The sequence below is a fragment of the Strix uralensis genome, chromosome 1 (genome assembly GCF_047716275.1).
Source record: "Strix uralensis isolate ZFMK-TIS-50842 chromosome 1, bStrUra1, whole genome shotgun sequence".
Classification (NCBI taxonomy): Eukaryota; Metazoa; Chordata; class Aves; order Strigiformes; family Strigidae; genus Strix; species Strix uralensis.
The window spans coordinates 160,348,162-160,368,623 of NC_133972.1; the positions used below are offsets into that span (position 1 = coordinate 160,348,162).

At 40.0% G+C, this 20,462-nt stretch overlaps 1 protein-coding gene across 6 annotated transcripts in view; it reads right to left on the reverse strand.

Annotated features, from left to right (window-relative positions):
- Positions 1-3,397: 3,397 nt before the first annotated feature.
- Positions 3,398-20,462, reverse strand: part of ENPP2 (ectonucleotide pyrophosphatase/phosphodiesterase 2) — a 72,735-nt gene continuing 55,670 nt past the window's right edge. For 5 of the 6 annotated variants that reach the window (XM_074887010.1, XM_074887048.1, XM_074887032.1 and 2 more), the window contains 10 exons: positions 18,355-18,442; positions 18,120-18,207; positions 17,048-17,220; positions 16,712-16,763; positions 14,131-14,267; positions 13,495-13,630; positions 12,181-12,258; positions 9,514-9,646; positions 8,734-8,890; positions 3,398-4,009 (listed from right to left, as the gene is read on the reverse strand). In XM_074887010.1, coding sequence (XP_074743111.1) covers positions 3,839-4,009; positions 8,734-8,890; positions 9,514-9,646; positions 12,181-12,258; positions 13,495-13,630; positions 14,131-14,267; positions 16,712-16,763; positions 17,048-17,220; positions 18,120-18,207; positions 18,355-18,442 — 1,213 coding nt within the window. In that variant the 3' untranslated portion in view covers positions 3,398-3,838. The remainder of the gene's footprint in view (positions 4,010-8,733; positions 8,891-9,513; positions 9,647-12,180; positions 12,259-13,494; positions 13,631-14,130; positions 14,268-16,711; positions 16,764-17,047; positions 17,221-18,119; positions 18,208-18,354; positions 18,443-20,462) is intronic. The other variant, XM_074887020.1, reaches the window with a different exon arrangement.

Sequence of the window (20,462 nt, forward strand, 5' to 3'; positions counted from 1 at the left end):
TTTCTGCTTCCTGGCTCTGTGCAGAAATTTGGGAGCTATTTCATCTGCTGTACATGAAGGATCTACTGGAAGAAGCCGGATGCAGGGGGAGCAGGGACTTTATAAACCTGCCAAATAAATCTTCTCCAGCCCCGGTTCCCTTCTGGCAGCATCTCCTGGACCTTCAACCTGTTCAGCCTTTTCTGTCTCCTGAAGTGGGAAACTTCCTCTCTTATCTCTTTATCACTGCTTTTGTTTTCTGACCTTTCCTACAAAAAGTGCAGTGTTTTCATTTGTTAAAATCTTCACACAATCAGTTGACTGTTTGCATATAAAGCACTGACTGAGAAGCTGGGGACTGTGGCAGGATTTTTTGGAGCAGCCTCCAGGGGCACAGCAAGATTGGCCTAATTAAACATGGGTATTTAAATTTACTCACATGATCCCTGTGAATACTGGAAAACCTCACAAAGGACACAGACCTGACAATTTCATTTTTTAATTTTTTAGTTCATCTGGAGCTGAAAGTGCTTTACACCACTATAAAAACTGATCTGCTATTATCAAAACAGTGATAGTGTCCAAGTGAGTGCAGATGTTGAACATTGCACCTAACACCTTAAAGGGACTAAAAGGTGGAAAGAAAGAACAGGGAATTAGCAGAAAGTATGAATCTAATCAGGACAGAATATAATCAGCGGTAATTAAGTATGTCACTGCTGCCAGTATAAGATGGTGACTCTTGTTGTAATTTTGCCATCATAACCATGCTGTTGGTCAGGTTACTTGACCTGCTTTCAGTGCTTATCTATTAAGAATTTTGTTCTGGTATGTGACTGTGAAAAAGGGGATAAAAAAGTAACAGTTTCCTGTAGCAGGGATCTTCCAGTTGCATAACTACCTCTGGAGGATTTTTCCCAGAGCAAAAGGACTTTGTTAGGTGTGCAGGACACCTATGGCTTTTGTTGCTGTGACAACTGATCAACTGAACTACCTCTAACTCATTAAATAGGCTTCAAATTTACATCACCAATTGCAAACAGTAATTACCTAAAGACTCAAAACTGGTGTTTGCTTGACAGAAAAATTCAGCACTTGTTCTCTTCAATGGACCTCTTGTAGAAAACAGAATAATATCAAGAAAAGGAAACATGTAACAGAAGCAAGTGGTATTTCATATTTTCAAAATGGTCTAACAGGAATGGAAAGCAGAGGGGTTCCTTCCTACACGCTGCCCTAAGCTAACATTCACCCTGATGAACACCAAAGGGAAATTACAAGTTTCCTTAAAAATGTTTGCTGTTCCTGCAGAGCTCATGTTGCTTAGAGGGATTTACAAGGCTTTAGCTTTGCACTGGAGCTTTTGTGTTGATACGGCATCTTTCAACAGGAAAAAACCCCATGTAATTCACAGAAGTCACCACAAACATTCCCCTGCACAACTACTTCTGCCAGCACAGTAAAATAAAACAGCAATACCATACAAGAGCACAGGGCCAAGGACTGAAGAGAAATGAGTAGAACAGAAGTAAGTTACTAATATTTATTCTCACAATAAATCACATTTCCCTACACACTAATTGTCATTCTTTAGTGAAATTGAGCTAGAGTTAAACCATCTCTCGCAACAATCATCACTTACGATATGTCAAAAGCAAACTTCTCTAAACACAAGAAGAGTATCTTTCAGAACTTAAAAGTTCCTTTGGTATAAATATCATCTTATCTTGGGAGAAAATAAAATAATTAAACCATTTGTTAAACTGCAATAAAGAAAAAGCAAAGCAACAGATGAACATCAAAGCAACACAGTAGTGGTGGTCTTTGGTTTAGTTTATGAACAATCACAGTATGTCATTGCTAAAGTCGGAGTTGGAGAAATTCAGTCTTAACTGAAAACTGTTTTAAATCCAGAGGAAATACCCTTTGTAGTACATGTAAGAACGTAAAGTTTATCATGGCAAGAAGCCCTGCCAAAGGCTTACAGAAAAATATTTCTGTGCTACCAGACAACCACAAGAGACAATTTTTAAGTTGCAAGAATAGGATGTTTCCCAGAGCCTTGTGCATTTATTAGAATTTCCAACCTAACATTTTGGGGGCATTTTAAAGCATTCAAGTTTTGTGCTCTTCTAATTGAAACAAAATTTGGCACCTAGAATAATAAAATTTTGGCTACCAGTCACAAGAACTTTATCAACAAGTGTTAACAAGAATAATTCCAGTTTACTTCTTTCTCTTCGATGGATGCTACAGGGATGCAAGTTGCTAAAATTGTGCCAGATTAATTTTACTTCGGAGACCTGGCTATTTGTCTGTGTACATGGCTGAGATGCTTTCCAGCCCTTCCAGATTCCCTCCAGCATTTGCAAACCTCAAAGAGAAAATAGACACAAACCACTTTGGTAGAGAGAGGAAAATCTGCAACCCCAAATGATGGCTTTGTAATAGTGCCACTAGTGGGTTCAGCCTCAAGAGGCATTCTAAGTGTTAATTTATCTTTTGCATCATCTAACTACACTAACGCTAATGCTCCATACCATATGCCTTCTATAAAAGCTGTCCAAGCCACATCAGGCTGTTATCTAGATACGAGTATACAACAGTCTCCCCTCCACTGGCTTCAGACTGTGCCATCAATGTCACTCATAGGGGCTTGCCAGGATTATGAGGCCATGACTGCACAGAAGTAGCCAACAGACACTTGACCCACTTGACCAGGTAGGTGATGGTTGTAAATCAGGTGCACTATATGGGGTTCACAGTACCAGAAGTTATATATGTGCAGTCATGCCAAGGGGCTTCCTTTGAGAATGAGGGCTGGCATCAAGCCTCAGACTCAGATTAGAGGAAATCTCTGAAAATTCTGGCCATTAGAACAAGATGATGAAAATCAGACTTTCTCCTCCCAGGTAAAAGCCTACTGCTGGGTGTTTTGCAATGTCACCTCTGTCAACATCTGCCTTACCTCAGTTTCCCTCAAAGTCAAAGCAAAAGACGATGGAACAGGTATTCCCAGGAACCAGCCCAGAGCAGTGGCAGTAGAGAAGGGATTCAACACAGCCCAACCGATGGCAGCAGATGTTACCTTGCATCCTCCCCACGGCTCCAGAGCAGTGCCAAGGCTAAGTGGCCTCAAGCATGGGGTACCCCCAGTAGCTTAGGAGACCAGCCCACCTCCTCTCCCAGCTCTGCCCCTATGGCAAAACCTAACCAGTAATGACTACTGTGAGTGTTTGTTTTATGGTCTCACTGCTGAGCACCAGGGCAGGGCACCTGAGCTCCTGTCAGTCCTCTTACCAGCAAACCTAAGCTCTTGAGAAGGGCTCTGCCCAGTGAGTAAGAGGGATCTGACAGCACTCAGCTACCTGCAAGTCCCTTTGAATGTCCCTGTGAAAGGAAATCAAAACACATTAAAAAAACTGAATGTGTGGTTTATTATATTTAAGATGCTATTTGTCTATAGGGTTTAAATATGTCTGTCACATAGTTAACAGTAAATGAATGTAATTTTACATGTTCAGTATTTTGATACACAGTACAGGACTACAAGTGTGGTAAAGGAGCATGGGAAATTAATATTTCCTTGATGCACGTATCAAATCCTGCAGCACCACTTAAAAGCTCGGAGTAAGGACTCCAGCTGCAGTATTACAAGCGCTACTAAATAAACCAAGAGACATACCTATATTAAACATTACAGAAACAAAACAAATGACACAAGGGTTTAATATTTAAGATTTGATACAGGATTAAAATACTAATATTTTTAATGTCCTGGCTTCAAATTAATAAATATAAAAACAATATAAAAATATACACCAGTTGATAAAAGGATGCACTGAGTAAGGTTAGAAAGCTAAATTTCACTTTCAAACGTATGCAGGTAAGTCTTTAGGGAGAGGATTTCTGTGTAGCTGCGACTGGTCTTTCGGAAGAAGTCCAAGCTTGTGAGCTGTTCAATGTCACGCACACGCGCAGTGTGCATTTTAAGAAGATCTTCAACCCACTTTGATTCATCCTCCAAGCTCTGAAATGTAAAGAAAATGCTTTATAACGTGCCATGTCAAAAATCAGCTCCGAAAGCAAACGCAACCTTTTTAAACATTGGGTCCATTTGAAGAATCTCTATGCCCTATTCAAGAATGACTAAGGTAAACAAGTTCCAAGAAAACAGATGTGAAATTTAACATGCAAGATGATTCCTAGAGTTTTATTTCAGGACCCATTTTAGGATGGGGTTGAGACAATGACCATAGTCAACTAGGAAAAGTAGTCCCCATGTTTCAGGTTTCAGAACAGCCATATGCTTTTAGAAGATCCATTGGTCACTACATATTTTTTTATCTCACAGAAAGAGCTCCATATTAATCACCTGTGTATTACCAAAGCCCAAACTCTAGGCTGTTTAGCTTTGAACCCTACCCCTACACATTATTCTCATCTGACCAACACCTCATCTAACACAATATTATTTTAATCTTTCCACTTTACTGTTAGGAGACCATTATGATTCATTCCACTGTTGGGACTATGGTTTATGTTGGTACCTATAAAATCATGTTATTGGAACATATGTATTATTCATTGATAGAAAAAAGACTTTCACCAAGCATTTCTCAATACAAAAAAAAAAAAATAATCAGGAAGGTGATGTTGCCAGAGTGATCGGGGTCAGGTTGCGTGGGTGTAATCTCTCTTAGGGGACTGCTCCTACTGCATTCCTTGTGCCAGCTCTGGCACATGTTAGAGCCATCCACACACTAATGTAACTCACTAACACATCGGAAAATCAGCCTGAAAAACACTGCAGTTACTGGCTGTTTGAGTGCATTAACCAGCCCAGCAACATGTCCCATTAGCAATGCAGCCAGCCCCGGGGACTGCACGGCAGGGAGCAGACGTGGGAAAAGGACAGAGCAAACAGGACTTGTTCCCCTTTGACCTCTCTGGCTGGTACATCTACACCACTGCTGGGGAAGCAAGTTAGGAATGGAGGGTTGTGCCTCCAGGCATTTGGACACCATGTGTGTGACTTGGAAATCTTGCTGATAAAAATCTATTGCTGAGCTCACTCCTGAAAATGAGCCCTTTTTTGACTGTGTCAGCACAGTCCTCCTACAAAGTGATCCTCTCACCTATGAAGACTAAGCTTCAGCAATGCCAAAGCCTACAGAACACCATAGATGTGCCACAGAGCAGGCAATGGGTCACCCTGCAAAGGCCAGGAGGGTGAGCGTGATCGTTTGCACAGAGAGGACACGAAGTACCAGCTATGTCATAGCTGGCTGCTCTAAAGCAAATATCCATGACCCAGTCAGCACTTGTCTGTTTTGAAGCTTTTCAACTCCAAACCAACTTTCCTTTCCATGTCACTAGCAACCTGGGGCCCAAAACCAGGTCTGGAACATGAAAAGAAAGATGCAAATTAAGAGGTAAGAGAAGGGAGCATGCCCTGGAGCATCACCTGGCAGCACGCAATCGCAGGAAGTCTCCTGCTCAGCCTCCAGCCTGGTCTGCAAACCAGGCCTCAACAGCGTTATTACTGCAAATGGAATCACTGTGATATTTTTGCTGTCTTCAAGCCTTCCTTCTGAGCAGGAAATCTGCATTTTACAGAGCTCAGAGGGAAGTCCAATTGCTACAAAGCTCACTTGGAGGACTCCTAAGGGTTTGCAAAAGATCTGCAGTATGAATAAATCACAGGACTGTGAGGTTGGCAAGTCCAGCAAGATAGAATTTGCATGATGCCAGAAAATCAATCACCTGATCTAGGTTTTAGTTTTTCCGTTCCACAACTAGCCCATGAAACCTCAGGTCCAGCAGCAATGATTTGAAACACAGTGATCAGCTAATGGTATTATGTTACTGCAGAACAACAAATAAAGTGTATACATTTAAAATGCTAGTTTTCTCCATCTGTGCTGGTTAGTCTCAACCTCAATAGGACAATGAGACTTAGAAGGAAAAAACAACAGTTGAAAATATGGAGGTAAATAGAAATAGGCAATCAATTTAGGAGTCCAAACTAAAATCCAGTGGAAGAGATACCAGATATTCTGGACAAAAGGATATCTGGATATTAAATTATTAGCTGGAATTATTAGCTGAAAGTGTAGACAGGTGGGTGAAGAACTCACTTATTAAGAGAAGTTTAAAGGTTTTGCTGAAAGGGAAAATAGTGAACTGGAGGAAGTTTCTAGTAGGGTGTCTTCAGCTTTAGTCTTGGAAAAGATTTTGTGTAATATTTTCATACATGCTTTTTGTGCCAAGGTCATTAGTGTGCTAGTAAAAAAAAAAACCAACAAACAAACAAAAAACAAACTAACAACAATTGGGAGCTCCTGTCAATGCAGAGGAAGACTGGAATAACATACTGGAGGATGCAGATGTGGGAGCCCCTGGTATAGTATGAAATGGGGTTATCCACATTGACAGCAAAAATTTCTGCTAAGCTGGGAGCTTCTCAGGTGAAACAGCAGATAGATGTACCTGGGTGTACTGGTTGTGTGTGACTGCGAGCTACCATTATAACACAGCTGTGAAAAAGTAAATCAGATAGTATCAGAGGAGTTGTGTCCGGTGAAAAGAAAATAATTTTAATTTTGAGATCTCAGCTGGAGTACTTTATCTCATTCATGTTCCAGAAAAAAAGATCTAAAAAAATTAGACTGGAACAGATGCATAGCAAGGTTATTAAAATGCTCATCCTCTCTTACAAGAAGAGGAACAAAGATCCCAGGTCTCCCATGAATAGAGAGAAATATATGCCTTGAGAATCATTATAAATCATCACTAGGGTAAATCCCAAAGAAGCCCAGTGAAGGGCTATTTAAGCCATACAAAAATGTTGACACAAGAATAAATGGGTATAACCTCACCATGAATAAACACAGTTTGGAAATGTAACAAACTCAAATGAGAAGAGTAGTGGTGTTCTCCAACAGCTGTGTGAAGAGAGAGTAAGCATGTGCAACAAGAGCAGAGTTGGTGCGGAAAGCTAATATTTCTTCAAATCTTAAGAAAGCTGTGTAGAGGTTAAGGAAAAATTCTTATATTATCCCATGCATTTCATCCATAAAGTATGTGAGGTTTTACACAATCACTTCTTTGATCAAATAAGATAGAACACCATGTGCAAAAGTAAGACTGACACTGTATTTGAATCACAAAATTTTGCTTAACTGTATTTTCATTCAAGAGCTACATTTAAATATTTTTGAAGTGGTTCTTTGCTATGTAAAAAGCATAGACCAATATCTGCTAATAACCTTGTAGTAGCGCTGAAGTTCCCCCCAGAACTGTAAATACACACACCAGAAGTAGCATGACCTACAGAGAAAAGAATCTTCTGTTGGAATATAAGAAATCAAAGAGTAAAAGAGGCCGTTATTCTAAATAGTTCATAAAAAAGATTTCAACAGTTTAAGAGTACCATGACATGCAATATAGGGAGGAAAAAGACTGACTTTGTCATCAGATTGCATATGGGCAGAGATACAAGGACAGAGGCACTAATAACTGCCAGGTTACTAACTTCCAGATCACCAGCTGTATCTTGATTCGGAGGAAAGCAGTCCAGAGAAAAACCACGGTGAAATATATGTAGGACTTTCTGAGACTCCTGGTAGAAGACATCTCTGCCCAAAGCAGTTAAGAGTCTAAACAGGGGGAAGCCAGACCTGCTCAAGAGAGAGGGATACTGCTCCAGAAGCATGGTTTTAAAAAGAGGGATCTGAAAGCAGGCGATGTTTGATGAATGAGAAAGAGACAGTGTTCCAGGTGAATTGTGTACAGAGTTGGAATTACTATTTCTGCCTGTAGTTGGAATAGGAGTCTTAACTTTTTGTGCCAATACAAAATTCATAACATTAATGCGTTCATTCAGGAAACGGTCTCCTGGCAGCCTATAGTGAAGTGTCTGTGTGCAGGAATCTGCACAGCTGTGTAATGGGAGAACAAGTTCAGGCGGAAGGACAAGTCTAAATACAGCTGCCTGGGAGGACTGCTGTCCTTGCAGAGCGCTGGAGCCCGTCGGACTCGACTGCTCTCCTGCCACGATCAGCTGCCGAGTGTGCATGTTACTTTCTGCAGTGCTGACCAGTACCTTTGTACTTCACCAAGATTCTTACACTATAGGATCTTGCATCCTAAAGGAAGATAGGAAAGGAACCAGAAAGGTGTCTGGTTATCTCTGTTAATAAGAATCCAAACGTTCCCCTTGAATCAAGACATGTTCTGGAAACAGCAAGAGCTGCCATCTACCCTAGGCAGGTTTTAGCATATAGTTTTAATACTGTGTGGGTTGGATGTAATCATGCTGTCTGATGCACCCCGACTGCCATAGCAGACAAGACTATATTGTACCTGCATATGGAAACAGACCTCAATAAAAACATCAGGCTGGCTGCCAGCACAATACATCTATGCACATAACCTCCCCGCAATCTGCTCTGAAGTTACACTGACAGTGTCTGCCAAAACATAGAAGCCTACAGGTTATTTACTGCCAACCTACTCTATATGTCAGTTCTTCCAGATTTTAGGTGTGGTAATAGTTCCATATTTTCTCTGATATCACAGAGGAGTGCTTTTGTCTAATGAGCTGAACATTAATAGAGTTGACACTTAATAGAGTCACTACCCTGTGCTTTCATTCAAGACATCAGTAGCATTAGCATCTAATAGTAATGGGGTTTCACATGTCCGAGGGATACGTTTATGGTGGGGCTACAGTAGTGCAGCAGAACTTACATTGCAGCTCTCATCATTGTCAGGCCGGTGGGGAAGGATGTATGAGAGAACAGAGAGTGGTCCATCACATTTGTCGGCTGGTTGAGTGAAATCTAAGCAGCTGGTTATGATGGTATAGTAATGAGTAGGAACGGGGATGGCGCTGCCTTCCACAAACCTGGAGGAATAAAGCAAATATTTATCCACAAAGGATAAACTTGTTTGGAAGAAGGTTACACAAACAGCATGGTCTTTCCTCCCCTACGTGTGAGGACACATGTATGTTGTTGAGATGCCTTTGATTCCTAAACACTGTCTCAAAATAAGCATTCAATTAGCTCATGTTTTGATACTGTGCTATAGAAATACCACACACCAGTGCTGAAAAGCTTCTTCAGTTCAGGGACATAGAGAGAAAGCATTACTGAATTAATGAAAGACTCGACTATTTAACTCAATAGCACTGCTATGGTTTCCTCTGGTATCCAGTTGTCAACTCTTAAATTCTGGGGAATGTTAGAGAAAATCAATTATTTGGAACATAATTCAGCTTTGTCTCAAGAACGAATGAACATTTAATTTCAAAGTCAAGGTGAACAGTTACCTGCTGAATTACCATTTCCTTATTTTTACCACTGTCCTACCTACAGGAGCATTCAGTTTTGATGAACAGTAATTTTAGAAAGAGCTAGAAAATTTATCTCCTCCCAAAATTTGAGTAATGTGCAGATAATGAATTATTTAAGATAAAGCCATCATTAAGAAAAGCAACAGCAAAACAATTTAAAGACAAACTCTTACTGTTTTATTTTGTCAGTTGTGTCATGTAAACCATCATAGTCATAGTCAAAGATTGGTCCACTTATAACATTGACTCCATTTCGTTCAGTGGCATATCTTTTCACCAAAACCCTTTGGAAATAATTCCATACCTCTGTGGGGGAAAAAAAAAAAAGAAAAAAAAATATAAAACGCATCAAAATTTGGGTAAGTCAAAACATGTCAAGATTATAAACATTTTTTTTCCCGAAAATAAAAATCCAGTGGACATAATTCACACAATGGTAGGGGAAATCAAAGACTAAATATTACAGATTTACTGCAGCTTCATTCAGTTTGGTCAATAAAGCTTATTCAGACTTCTTTGTTCTCTGCTGATTTTTTTTTTTTCTCCAACCAGTGATAAAGGAAATGCCCAGTACCACTCCCAGGCTGGCATTGCCATAGACATTGCACAGAGAGTCTGCTGTTCCTTCACCAAGCAGTAGAAACAGCTATTCACACGCTTTTTGATGTCCCTGTAAACACTTCCTTTGTCTTTCTTAGCTAGTTACAGGGAATGATGATGTGTATTTTTAATTCTAGAAAGGAAACAGCACCGTGATTAAAAGCAAAACCCAAACATTTTAAAAGGGAAATACAAAGGTCATATTCTTCCAGTTAAATTCTCCTTGGATACAAAATGTCTCACTTTCAAATTAGGTGCCATCAGGGATGACCAAATTATGGCATAGCATCTCATTACAGCAACTTCTGGGAAGAGCATGACACTTTGTCCCACCACACCCTCCTCAACCTTAAACAAGTTAAGATGCTTACGGAGACAGGAAACATACTGGAATCTCCATTTACATCATTCTTTTCCTTCTTTTTTTTCCTTTCTATTTTAATATTAACAGAAGTGTGTGTAAATAAAATATCTCAGATTTGTAAAAGTTTAACTTTTGTCTTGTCAGCTCAGACTTAAGTCCGTGGTTCCCCAGTGCCGAAGGCAATGCCAGCCTCAGCAAGCTCTCCAGTATGCCTGTCCTAAGACCGCTCAGTGCCACGCAAATTCCCTGCTTGGGCTGATGCAGGGGCCCCACAAGCAGTGGTCTAAGAAGAACCTCAGCTGCAGTAACCACTTGGCAGTACCACTCCTCCAGCTGCTTGCTCCTTCAAGGCATCAGCCTTAACAATAAAAACAGCCCAAAAAGGAAAGCTTTTCCCCCCCCCCCCGAGTTTTCCAGCTGAATCAGTTCCCCACTTAGGTTCCCACTGCAGCCACATAGACAGCAACACCAGTGTAACAGGAAGCCAGGCCAGGGGCATCATCTTGCAGCTCCAACAAGGCAGGAGCTGCTTAATCCACACTCACTACTGAAAAGATGGATACAGAATTATTGCCCGGGGGATGTGATGTGCGAGCAAATAAAAAAAAACACCAACAAAGCACAGGAGGGGGCCTCTGCAGCCAGCACTGCCACCAAGGCCAGCATAGCATAAAACCGCCACCTCGTATTTCCCTTGTAGTGAAAAAAGCTCCGTATAATGAGTTTATAATCAGCTCTCAGCATTGCAATCTGCACACATGCAGTGGTTTGTAATTCCCCAGGAACGACATTAGCTCCAGCATTTGTTCTCAGGGAATCCTTTACCCACTTGTGATGAAGAGGAAGGCCACTAGACAAAATGAGCTGCTAGTGGTGGGTTTTTCTGCTGTGATTAGCATCTCAGCTAATTTGCTTAGACTAACATTAGCATAAAGAGCACTTTTATGAAGTGATTTGAGAGTAGGAAATCCCCAATAATTTTGCACTCTGTAATCAGTTAAGTGCCTTTGCTCAGATTTCCAGCAAACATCACCACTTGTTCCTACTCAGAGGTTTTTCAGTTAAAAGCACTCTTTTCTGGTTAAAAAGAAAAAGCCTCCCATAGGCTTTGATGTTTATCCAAACCTCTCTGGCCTAAAGTCTGAATTGGAAATCTCACAAGAACAGGCTCTTGAGATTCTTCCAAAGCTTCTCAATTCCTCCCAAGCCAAAAATGCCACCAGAATAGTCTGATGGTTTTCCTACCTCTTGGCAAAACTAGAGAGAAAAGGGATGTGTAGACAAAAGAAATGTTAATACTATATCCCTGCAGTGCTGGAAGTTTCAGACAGGTTTAAGTCATTCCTCATTTTCCATAAATTGGTTTCCTCTTCCTTATTCTTTATACGTAATAATTATGTTTGGTCTCCCTTTAAGGGCATGGATAGAAAAAACAAAAATAATCACTTAGCATGTTGTTGTAGTTCAGGGACAAGTGCACACTCCCAGGCAGCTGCAGTTGAGAAGTAAAAACACATTGCCTAAATACGTTCCGCGCTAGCTTGGGCTACAGACAAGAAAATCTGAATGGTCTTGCACAAACTGAATTACTGTGGCATGAAGCATAATTGCTGAACTACAGCACCTCTGTGCTCTTATCTTAGCCCAGCACCAAGGGAAATAAACCTTTCTTAAAACCTAAGCCTTTCTTGTGGTATTTTGCCTGCGCATACCTAGAACTATACAGGTGCCCACATGTATTATCTGCTGACGATGGGTAACTGAACTTTATGTTCTAAACTTCTCCCATCAGTTCATTCTATAGTCCAACACACATATTAAAAAAAAAAAAAAGCATGTTGGGAAAGAGAAGTAAAGCCATGGAAAGAGCACTTACTTTTGAAGGCAGGATACATTGGAATGATATTTGTTATTAGAAAAGCATCATATTTTGCTTCTGCAGAGGAACTTAATTCTGAAAACAATAAAATAGGAAAATACTAGTGTGATTAAATATCAGAAATTCAAAGAATATAAAAGTTATTTGAAAAATGGCTTCAGAGATCAAAGGAAATACTGTCATCTAAACAGCAATCTGAAGGCTATATTCAGAAGTGCACATTATGTGCATAAAATTTGTCCTTAATGGGACAGCTGAACATAGAACGTAAGGATTTTATCTTTGCTTCAACTGTCAGAGTTCAAAATATTTAATAGCTCATCTTTGCTTCAACAGTCAAGACAGTTCAAAATATCTCATCTAGTTTTGCAGTCTTAAAAGTCAGAGAGCTGCTCTGCAGGCTTTTACAAAAGAGGCAAACAATTTCCAGGGAGAGGAGTGCAGGATTATCTTCTACTTCTGAGCAAGCCTCTGCACCAGGAATTCCATACCAGAAATCCACCATAAAAATATTTCAGCCACTGAGTGAGGAAGACAGAGCAATGAAGTTCACAAGCGTGAGACAGTTGTGTCCCTTGGCTATTCACTAATCCCAGAAGATCACTGTGCCAAAACTGAACCAATGTAACTGCACTAGGAGAATCTAGGACACTCATTTACACAGGTTTTCTACTAACACCATTTCTATAGGATGGTAGAAATTTTTAGAGTATGCAAGAGCCTAATTTGGATTTATAAATTAAATATATATTTTTCTTACCACTCTTTGAATTCAAAATTAACAACTCTGCCTAGATTCCCAGTTCATATAAGCTGGTATCTATCCACTGACTTTAAAGGGCCAGCTTTTGAAAACTGTACTCTAGCTTGTATTCCTACTCAGTGCAATTATTCATTCACCTTTATTTTTATTAATTAAACTGGGACACTTCACTGTTTTGGTGCATGAAGCTGGGCACCAGTTTGGAGCATCTCTCATGGAGTTGAGGGACCACAGCCATGACAGCAACTTGTGGCACTGGGCTGTTGGTCCTCAGCAAGTGCAGCAAGAGTAATGTATCCAACCCATAGGGCCCCATACATGACACCAGTGCAGGAGCAGCTCCTCTGAGGAGAAGACATCACAGAGGAAGAAAACACCCCAGAGCTAGGGGAAATGGAACCATTCCTACCTATATTCTTTCCCAATGACCTCAAAAAACCCCTTGGTCTGTTTATAATGGGGGGGAGGGGAGCAGGAGGGCAGTTCATACCTAACAAAAAAAAAGATAATTACAAAACCTCTAGGTATTAAAGGCTATATGAACTTACGAGGAGGGAAAAGGAAGCCATAGGAGAGCTGTTTGTCGCCTCTGTAGGCTGCACAGCTCTGGCTGTTTCCTGGAGAAATGCGGAGGTCGGGCCTCACACAGCTGGCCAGGTGCTCTGGGACACCTGATACCTCTGCCTGCATTGAGGAACATAGAACGAAATGACAAGAAAAGTAATTCCAGCATTTATAGCTAAAAGAGAACGATTTCATACAGTCAATAGATTACATGAAAGGCCTTGTGCAGAGTAAAATAAACCACCTAGCTGTACAACCAAATCCTTCCCTTCTCCTGTATCTGCTGCGGAGCCCCTCTTTCACACGTAGCAAAAGTCACCGTGGGAAATAATTCAAATTAAGTCGCTGATTATTCCATCATAATGAAACTAATCCCCATCAAGCAAAACTTATAAAGAAAATAACAATAGTAAATACAGCCCTTCTGCCTTAGAACTCTTTCCTTCTGAAGGAAAAAAAAAAAAAAGCATTTTGGCATTGTTTACAATGATATTTGACATTATTTCTGGCGGGAAAATCTACTTGGATAAGGGAAATTCTAGGACTTCAAAAATACGGGTACTGAACGGATTTCCCCAGGGTTTTTTAAGCACTTTTTCAAGAGCAAAGACAGCACTAACCTGTTTAGAAATAGTGTAGGATGTCCAGAGAGGCATCAGGAATGTTTCACTGTAGCCACTTTCAAAGTCATGGTGATGCAAGATATTATATTTTGTGCGGTACAGTACTGCGGGGCGCCCATATAGAAGATGCTTTTCTACAAATCAGAAGAAATTACATTTACATTTATTACTGAAAGCCTTAAAGATGAAAAAAAAAGGGTTGGCTTTCCAACACAGGCTGATTTTACAGTGCTCCTTAATGGGATACTGACCCTGAATAACCACTAAAGAAATCTCATAACAGAGAGAGAAGCAGTTCTTCAGTAGTTTTGGTTGGAATCCCCAGTCTAGGCTTACAACCCACTTAAAAGTCCTTTCTGCATTTGAAAGCTTGTCGGGGTCATAGCATGGAGAGAGACTGTTTCTCCAAACACAGGAGACTCCACAAGGATCCTATCACTCTTCTCCAGACTTTCTCTCCTTCCTATGTTTTTTTGTAAAGCCCCTCTCAAAAGCAAGGCAAAAGTGGTCACTCACTAAAAGAACACTTTTTTCCATTTGGCTGATACAGATGATGTTCTGAAGACTGATGTGCTTTTCCTGTCAGTAATATCAAAGAAAAACAAACAAAGCAACCAACCCTTTTCCTAACTTTGGCTACAAAAAGACACCTCCAACTCTGCAAAACTAGCTTTTTTTTTTGTCTTGGTGATATGTTATGGTTAAATGTCACTAATACCTCTGACAATCTTGCTTATAAAAAGACAAAAACATCATTGAAAGAGATAGAAGAAAAATAAATTTACTGGCTCATCTTGCCTTGTGCTGCAATGATTGCAATTGATTTTGATAACCATTTGGCAAACACGCTTGCCTCACTTTTAGACATCAAAACATAGAAACAAGGAAAGCAGCCTAACACTGTTCATAGATAGGCATTTAACCTGAAAGAAAAAGGCATGTTTTATTAGTGTTTGAGTCCAAATAGAGAATAATTTTATAGGACACAGGGAAAAAAAAAAAAGTAGGAAAAGCCTTGTCTAAGGACAAAGATGATAAACTTGCTTTATTCAAGAGAAGCTGAAGTCATCTTTTTCTTCTGCATGTGAATAACATCAGCTAAATATGCATGGTGCACCATGCAGGAGAAGGGAATTGCCAACTAAACACAGAAAGATCCATGAACAGGTGCTACAGCCTGTCATAAAATACAACAAAATATCTTGCACATAGCAGAACTGCTTGTTGTTTAAATAAGGGGGGCACTTCATTCCACTTAACAGACAACTTACAAATGAGCAAGTGAGATTGGTTTAAATTCTTATATCTTAAAATACATCAGAAATACTGTTTTTATATTACTGAAGTAAAGAAGCATCAAAACCTTAAACCAAATAAAGATGTTGAGATATCTAGGAGTACAATGGTGAGGGTGTTTTTTCCAGATGCCAGAAATTGCCACAACAGGAAGCAGCTTGTCACTAATTGGGAAAATCAGTTTAACAAGATGAAAGCTGCAAAAAGACAATTTAACTTACAAAGAAAAGGAATCATTTCACCTCTAGAAACTAAAGGATAGGCTGCATTGCCTGTTCAAAACAGAAAAACTGAAGAAGTAGCTTCATAAGGGACTTTAAAAAAAATCTCTTTAGTCATCTGAGCAATATGATTTGAAGTATCTCAAAAGTCCACGTCTAAACTCAAAGCTCCAGAATTTGCTAATTTGAACAATCGTTATCATGAGGGGAAGGCTGTGAATTGTTATGCTGAACAGATCACAATTGTGAGAAGGAAAGCTCTGCTTTGGTGTGCCTTCCAGTCAGTATTATTGCTCAGAAAAAACGTTCCCATCCCCTCCCCTCTGGTCCTGTTGCTATATTTTAACCTGGACCATAGCCCTGGTGCATCTGGGAGCAGAGCCACACAAAAGTCAGTGCTGGCATACAGCAGGGACTAGTGTGCAGGAGGGCAGGGGATGCTTTCTCCTGGGAGTAACATTAACTTGAATGCTGACGAGGGACAGAAGTGCACTGAGCATCCCTGAACCAGCAGAGCATTTCTGCACTTGTTTCAGTGGATAACCTGCACCCTAAAAAACAAGCATTAAAGACCCAGTCAGGAATTGTCAAAGCAGCTGTACCATCCTTTCTACCACTGACCTGGTGAAACCTAAGCCTGAACAATACTGGTAAAACACAAGTGTGCAGACGTGGTCCATGTTTTTTACCCCATTTATAGCTTGTGGTTGAATGCAGTACTGCCTCATGCACCCTCTCCTTTCCTCATCTCTGCGCTTCCACAGCAGAGATCAAACCTTCTAAAGGTGATGGAAAGGAAGAGCACTAAAACTTGTATCACTTTGAGTGATACTTTAGTCCTGGTTACAACAAAAGATAGTGTGCACTCCCTCATGTGAGTAGCACTTATCTTGCCCACTTATCTCATGTATGTCTATGTGTTATTTTGATAGTTATTTGATAAGACTGTTTACTACACATTAAGTAAACCAAAGCAGGAGTTTCTCTCATATCAATGACACAAAGTAACTTGCAAAAGAAAACAAAAATAACTTTTATTAACCGAGGCACCAGGATCTTACCTTCTGTTCCCTTGACATGAAAGCGCTTGTTGAGTTCATCCAACTTGTTCTTCTCAAGAATAGAAAAAAGGAACAAGATTAGGATCACTGGAGCATTCTGACATCTCGTTTTACTAGGCATCTAGCAAAACAAAACTAGCGCCATAAAACACTGACAACTTTTTTGTTTCCTGTTTTACAAAAAGCCATATTAGTTCCAAAAGAGCACAAACACTTCACAGGAAGGATCTGGGAAATTCTTACAGATCAAACCCTCTCAAAATAGATAAAATGGTTACAACTTTACTAGGCAACTACTGCTAATAGTGAAAGCATCAGCAGATCCTAAACACCTACCTTATCATCACATGTACATCCTATATCAAAATCTGATGCAGAAGGTAGAGCGACAGGATAGAGTGGTTTAGCAACTTCATCTGGTACAGTTGGTTTATAAACATTGGCTCTCAGCAGGTGATTTAAACTTCCGTGGGTGCCATTATTTGGAGCAGGCTTTAATCCAAGCAGATCTATGAAACCACCAAAGATGAATGATGGTTAGATTGCAAACATGTATTCAGCAGCATCTCTACCAAGCCAAGACATGTATTTGCAATACTGTTTACACCCACAACATGTTAATGCTTTTAATGTAATAGAAGTACTAACCTCTTGTCCAAATCATAAAATTGCAGATTCTGCCTGAATAGTATGGTAGCATTTATGACAAGAAGGTCGATTTGCATCAAGACACTGGAAAAGAGTTTTATTATAACTACTTCTGCACCTTCCAGTGCAAACCTATGGTCAGTGTGCTGGCCTTACATCAGCCATCTGGAACACAGTGTTATTAGTCACTTGCTTTATAGATAAGGAATAATTACCTTTTTGGTATTTCATGTTTTGAAAAAAAAATTAAATAAGTGAATTACACCTTTGGCTTGAAACTTTTATCACCCTGGAAAATCAGTATTGAAGAAAAGATCCTAATGAGTATGTGCATACATAGTCAAATTCATCAAAGTATGAGTTCAGAAAACATAATCATAGCAGGAGATGCCATAGAAAATTAAGTGATGCCCCTGAGCTGCTCCATGAGCCATGCAGGTGCAGAAGCAGTCTCTGAGCAGAAACCTCCTTCCTAGACTGCTAAGGTGTGGACAACACACACTGTAGTGGTTTGTGTTTGATATCTGCTAAGCCGCATGCAGCAAAATTATGGTAATCCCTTTTATTGGCCAGCTGCTAGAGTAGAGCAAGCTGAGGCCCTGGAGAAGTGCCTGCTGGCCAAAAGGCAAGTGCTTGAGAAGTGGGGACTGGGGAGTGGACACTGGGAGGGAGTCAGGGCATGAGTTCACGGGTGCCTAAATGAAGCCCTGATAGCTATAACAGTGTGTTTCTCTTGCAATTTCTCAAACAGGTAGCTTACCACACATGACGTTGTAAAGTTCAATATTTTCAAAAGGAGGTACTTTGGTCTTGTATTTGAAGGTAGGGCCATAACCTATAAAGACAGTCTTAAAAAAAAAAAAAAAAAGAGAGAAGAATATAAAAGAAGAGCATTAAAAGGTAGGGTTTTTTTCAATGAATATTTACATTTTAGAGACCTCCAATTTCTTCTGCCTTCAGTGGCCCTCCCACAAAAGTTTCTGCATTGCTCATACCTGCATGCTGTTTATCTTGTTGTCATAGCCATGGTCTCCATGGAAGAAACATTTTCCTGTTGGTTTCTTGTAAACGTCCATAGCTTTCCTAAATTGAAAAAGTATTACAAAATTTCCTCAAAGGTGTAGGTATGGTGGCTGACCTGGCAATTTAGCTTGAGTGTAGGAGGGATAAGGTTACAAGGTAATGTATTGCTTATCTTTCTTGAATAGCAGTAGTGGGGACTGCAAGCTCATTCAACAACACCAGGGTTTCTCCCTCTGCTCCCGCTATAAGAGTCAGCTCTTACTCACTGATGACAACCTTAACACCTATTTACTTATTTTCTCAGACTTTCTCATATCACATCATCTCCTACAGACTGGAGATATTTTGGACCGTATTCTTCCAATTCTTGAAAGGCCAGCGGAGGCTTCTAAGAAAACACTTTCATGATGTTACAATGCTGCAAATGTCATACAGTGCTGTAAAGTGCTTTCACCTGTTTGCTTTCCACCCAATGAATAAAAATGGGGAGCAGAAACAAAGCTGGAGGGAAAAGAGAAAGATTGTAATGAAGATAAATGGCTGAGAAAATAAGTGCTGTATCATAGGAACACTAACTATCAGCTTGTTACTGAGTACTTTTTTTACAAAATATGTGGAAAAATAAAGTATTGTGAAATAAGAATTATAATTACCGACTTGTTCCAGAGTACTTTCTTACAGTTTTATGAGGGCCATGTACATGCAGTGGACCAGATTATCCTACAAGTTAATTTCTTCATCTGCAATGAAATGATGCTCAGCCAAAGTTTGATTTTGGCCTTGTAAATTACTAGAGTTACAGCAATCAGATCTGTAACTACCATTTTCCTGGCTGTGAATATACAATGAATTACAGTTACATTAACAAATGAATTATTGTTGAATAAGATTTCAGAAAATCTAACAAATAAATAAGCCAGAGAAAGTCTGATGTAATTAATAAGAAATTACTAAATGTAAATCAACTCGGGCCATCCCATCAGTTCCAGTAAAATTCTTAAAACTAAAACTTTTATAGGCCTAAAACTCAGAGTGTGATTCTTCGAAATGTACATGAACCCTAGCCACAGAAACTGCATGGGGAGGCAGGCCAACCAGCTAGTGGAATTGTGCAAGAAAGTAATTGGGGTTTCTCATTCACTGCTTTAGCAGAGTGATCCTTGCATAATTCACGGAAAGATAAGCACAGATGTCAGAGGCACTTGCAACACACCGTGTGTTTGCCTGGCAGCTATATGGGCAAAAGACCCTACCATAATTTAAAGCTTGTAACAGACTACCAGGAGCCAAAAGCTGTGTCATCTTCTAAGAACCCCTGAGTCAGCTTTATGCATAAAGACCTAGCCATTCTCATACTGTAATACACAACATGTGTCAAAACGATCAAAACAAGAATGTATATTAAACCAGAAAGGGGTGCACAATTCATAAACAAAGGCTACTCCTCTCCTGTTCACTCTATACATATATGTGTCAACTTGTTTTTCCTTGCTCTACTTTTAGCTAAGAATATTAAAAGTTGCCCATATTTTATAACTGAAAATTCAGAGGCATATGAAGAACCACCACGCAAACCAGGGTGTTCTCTGAGCTAAAGCATCCTGATTTTTTGTGGATTTGTTCTGCAACACAACACACTGCCAGCACTTTGATGGCCACCCTTCCACATGTTCTCAGGTATTCAGCCACTCTGCCAATATCTCCATCCTCTTTCCATCCACCCATTGCATTCACTTAGCCTCTTGTTTCCCTAGTCACATATGCCTTTCTCTTCCTCCCATATTCCCTGATTCCTGGTTGGAATAAGCTTGCATCTCATTAAAAAAGCTTATAAGCTCCTATATTTGAGCTAATCAGTTAAAAACCACACAGCTGCTTAAGGAAACCAATCTAGGTTTCTACCATCTATCCAATTACTAATTTTCCCAAACTTTAAAAACAATTTTGTGTTCTGAGCCACATCCCCCTGCAGCAAATGTGATTGGTGATTGAGCCTCACCAGGAGTTCTTGCTCACAGGGTACAGGAGTGGGATGCTGACAGACAGGGCAACCCCAGATGTCTTATTTTCTAAAAAAAAA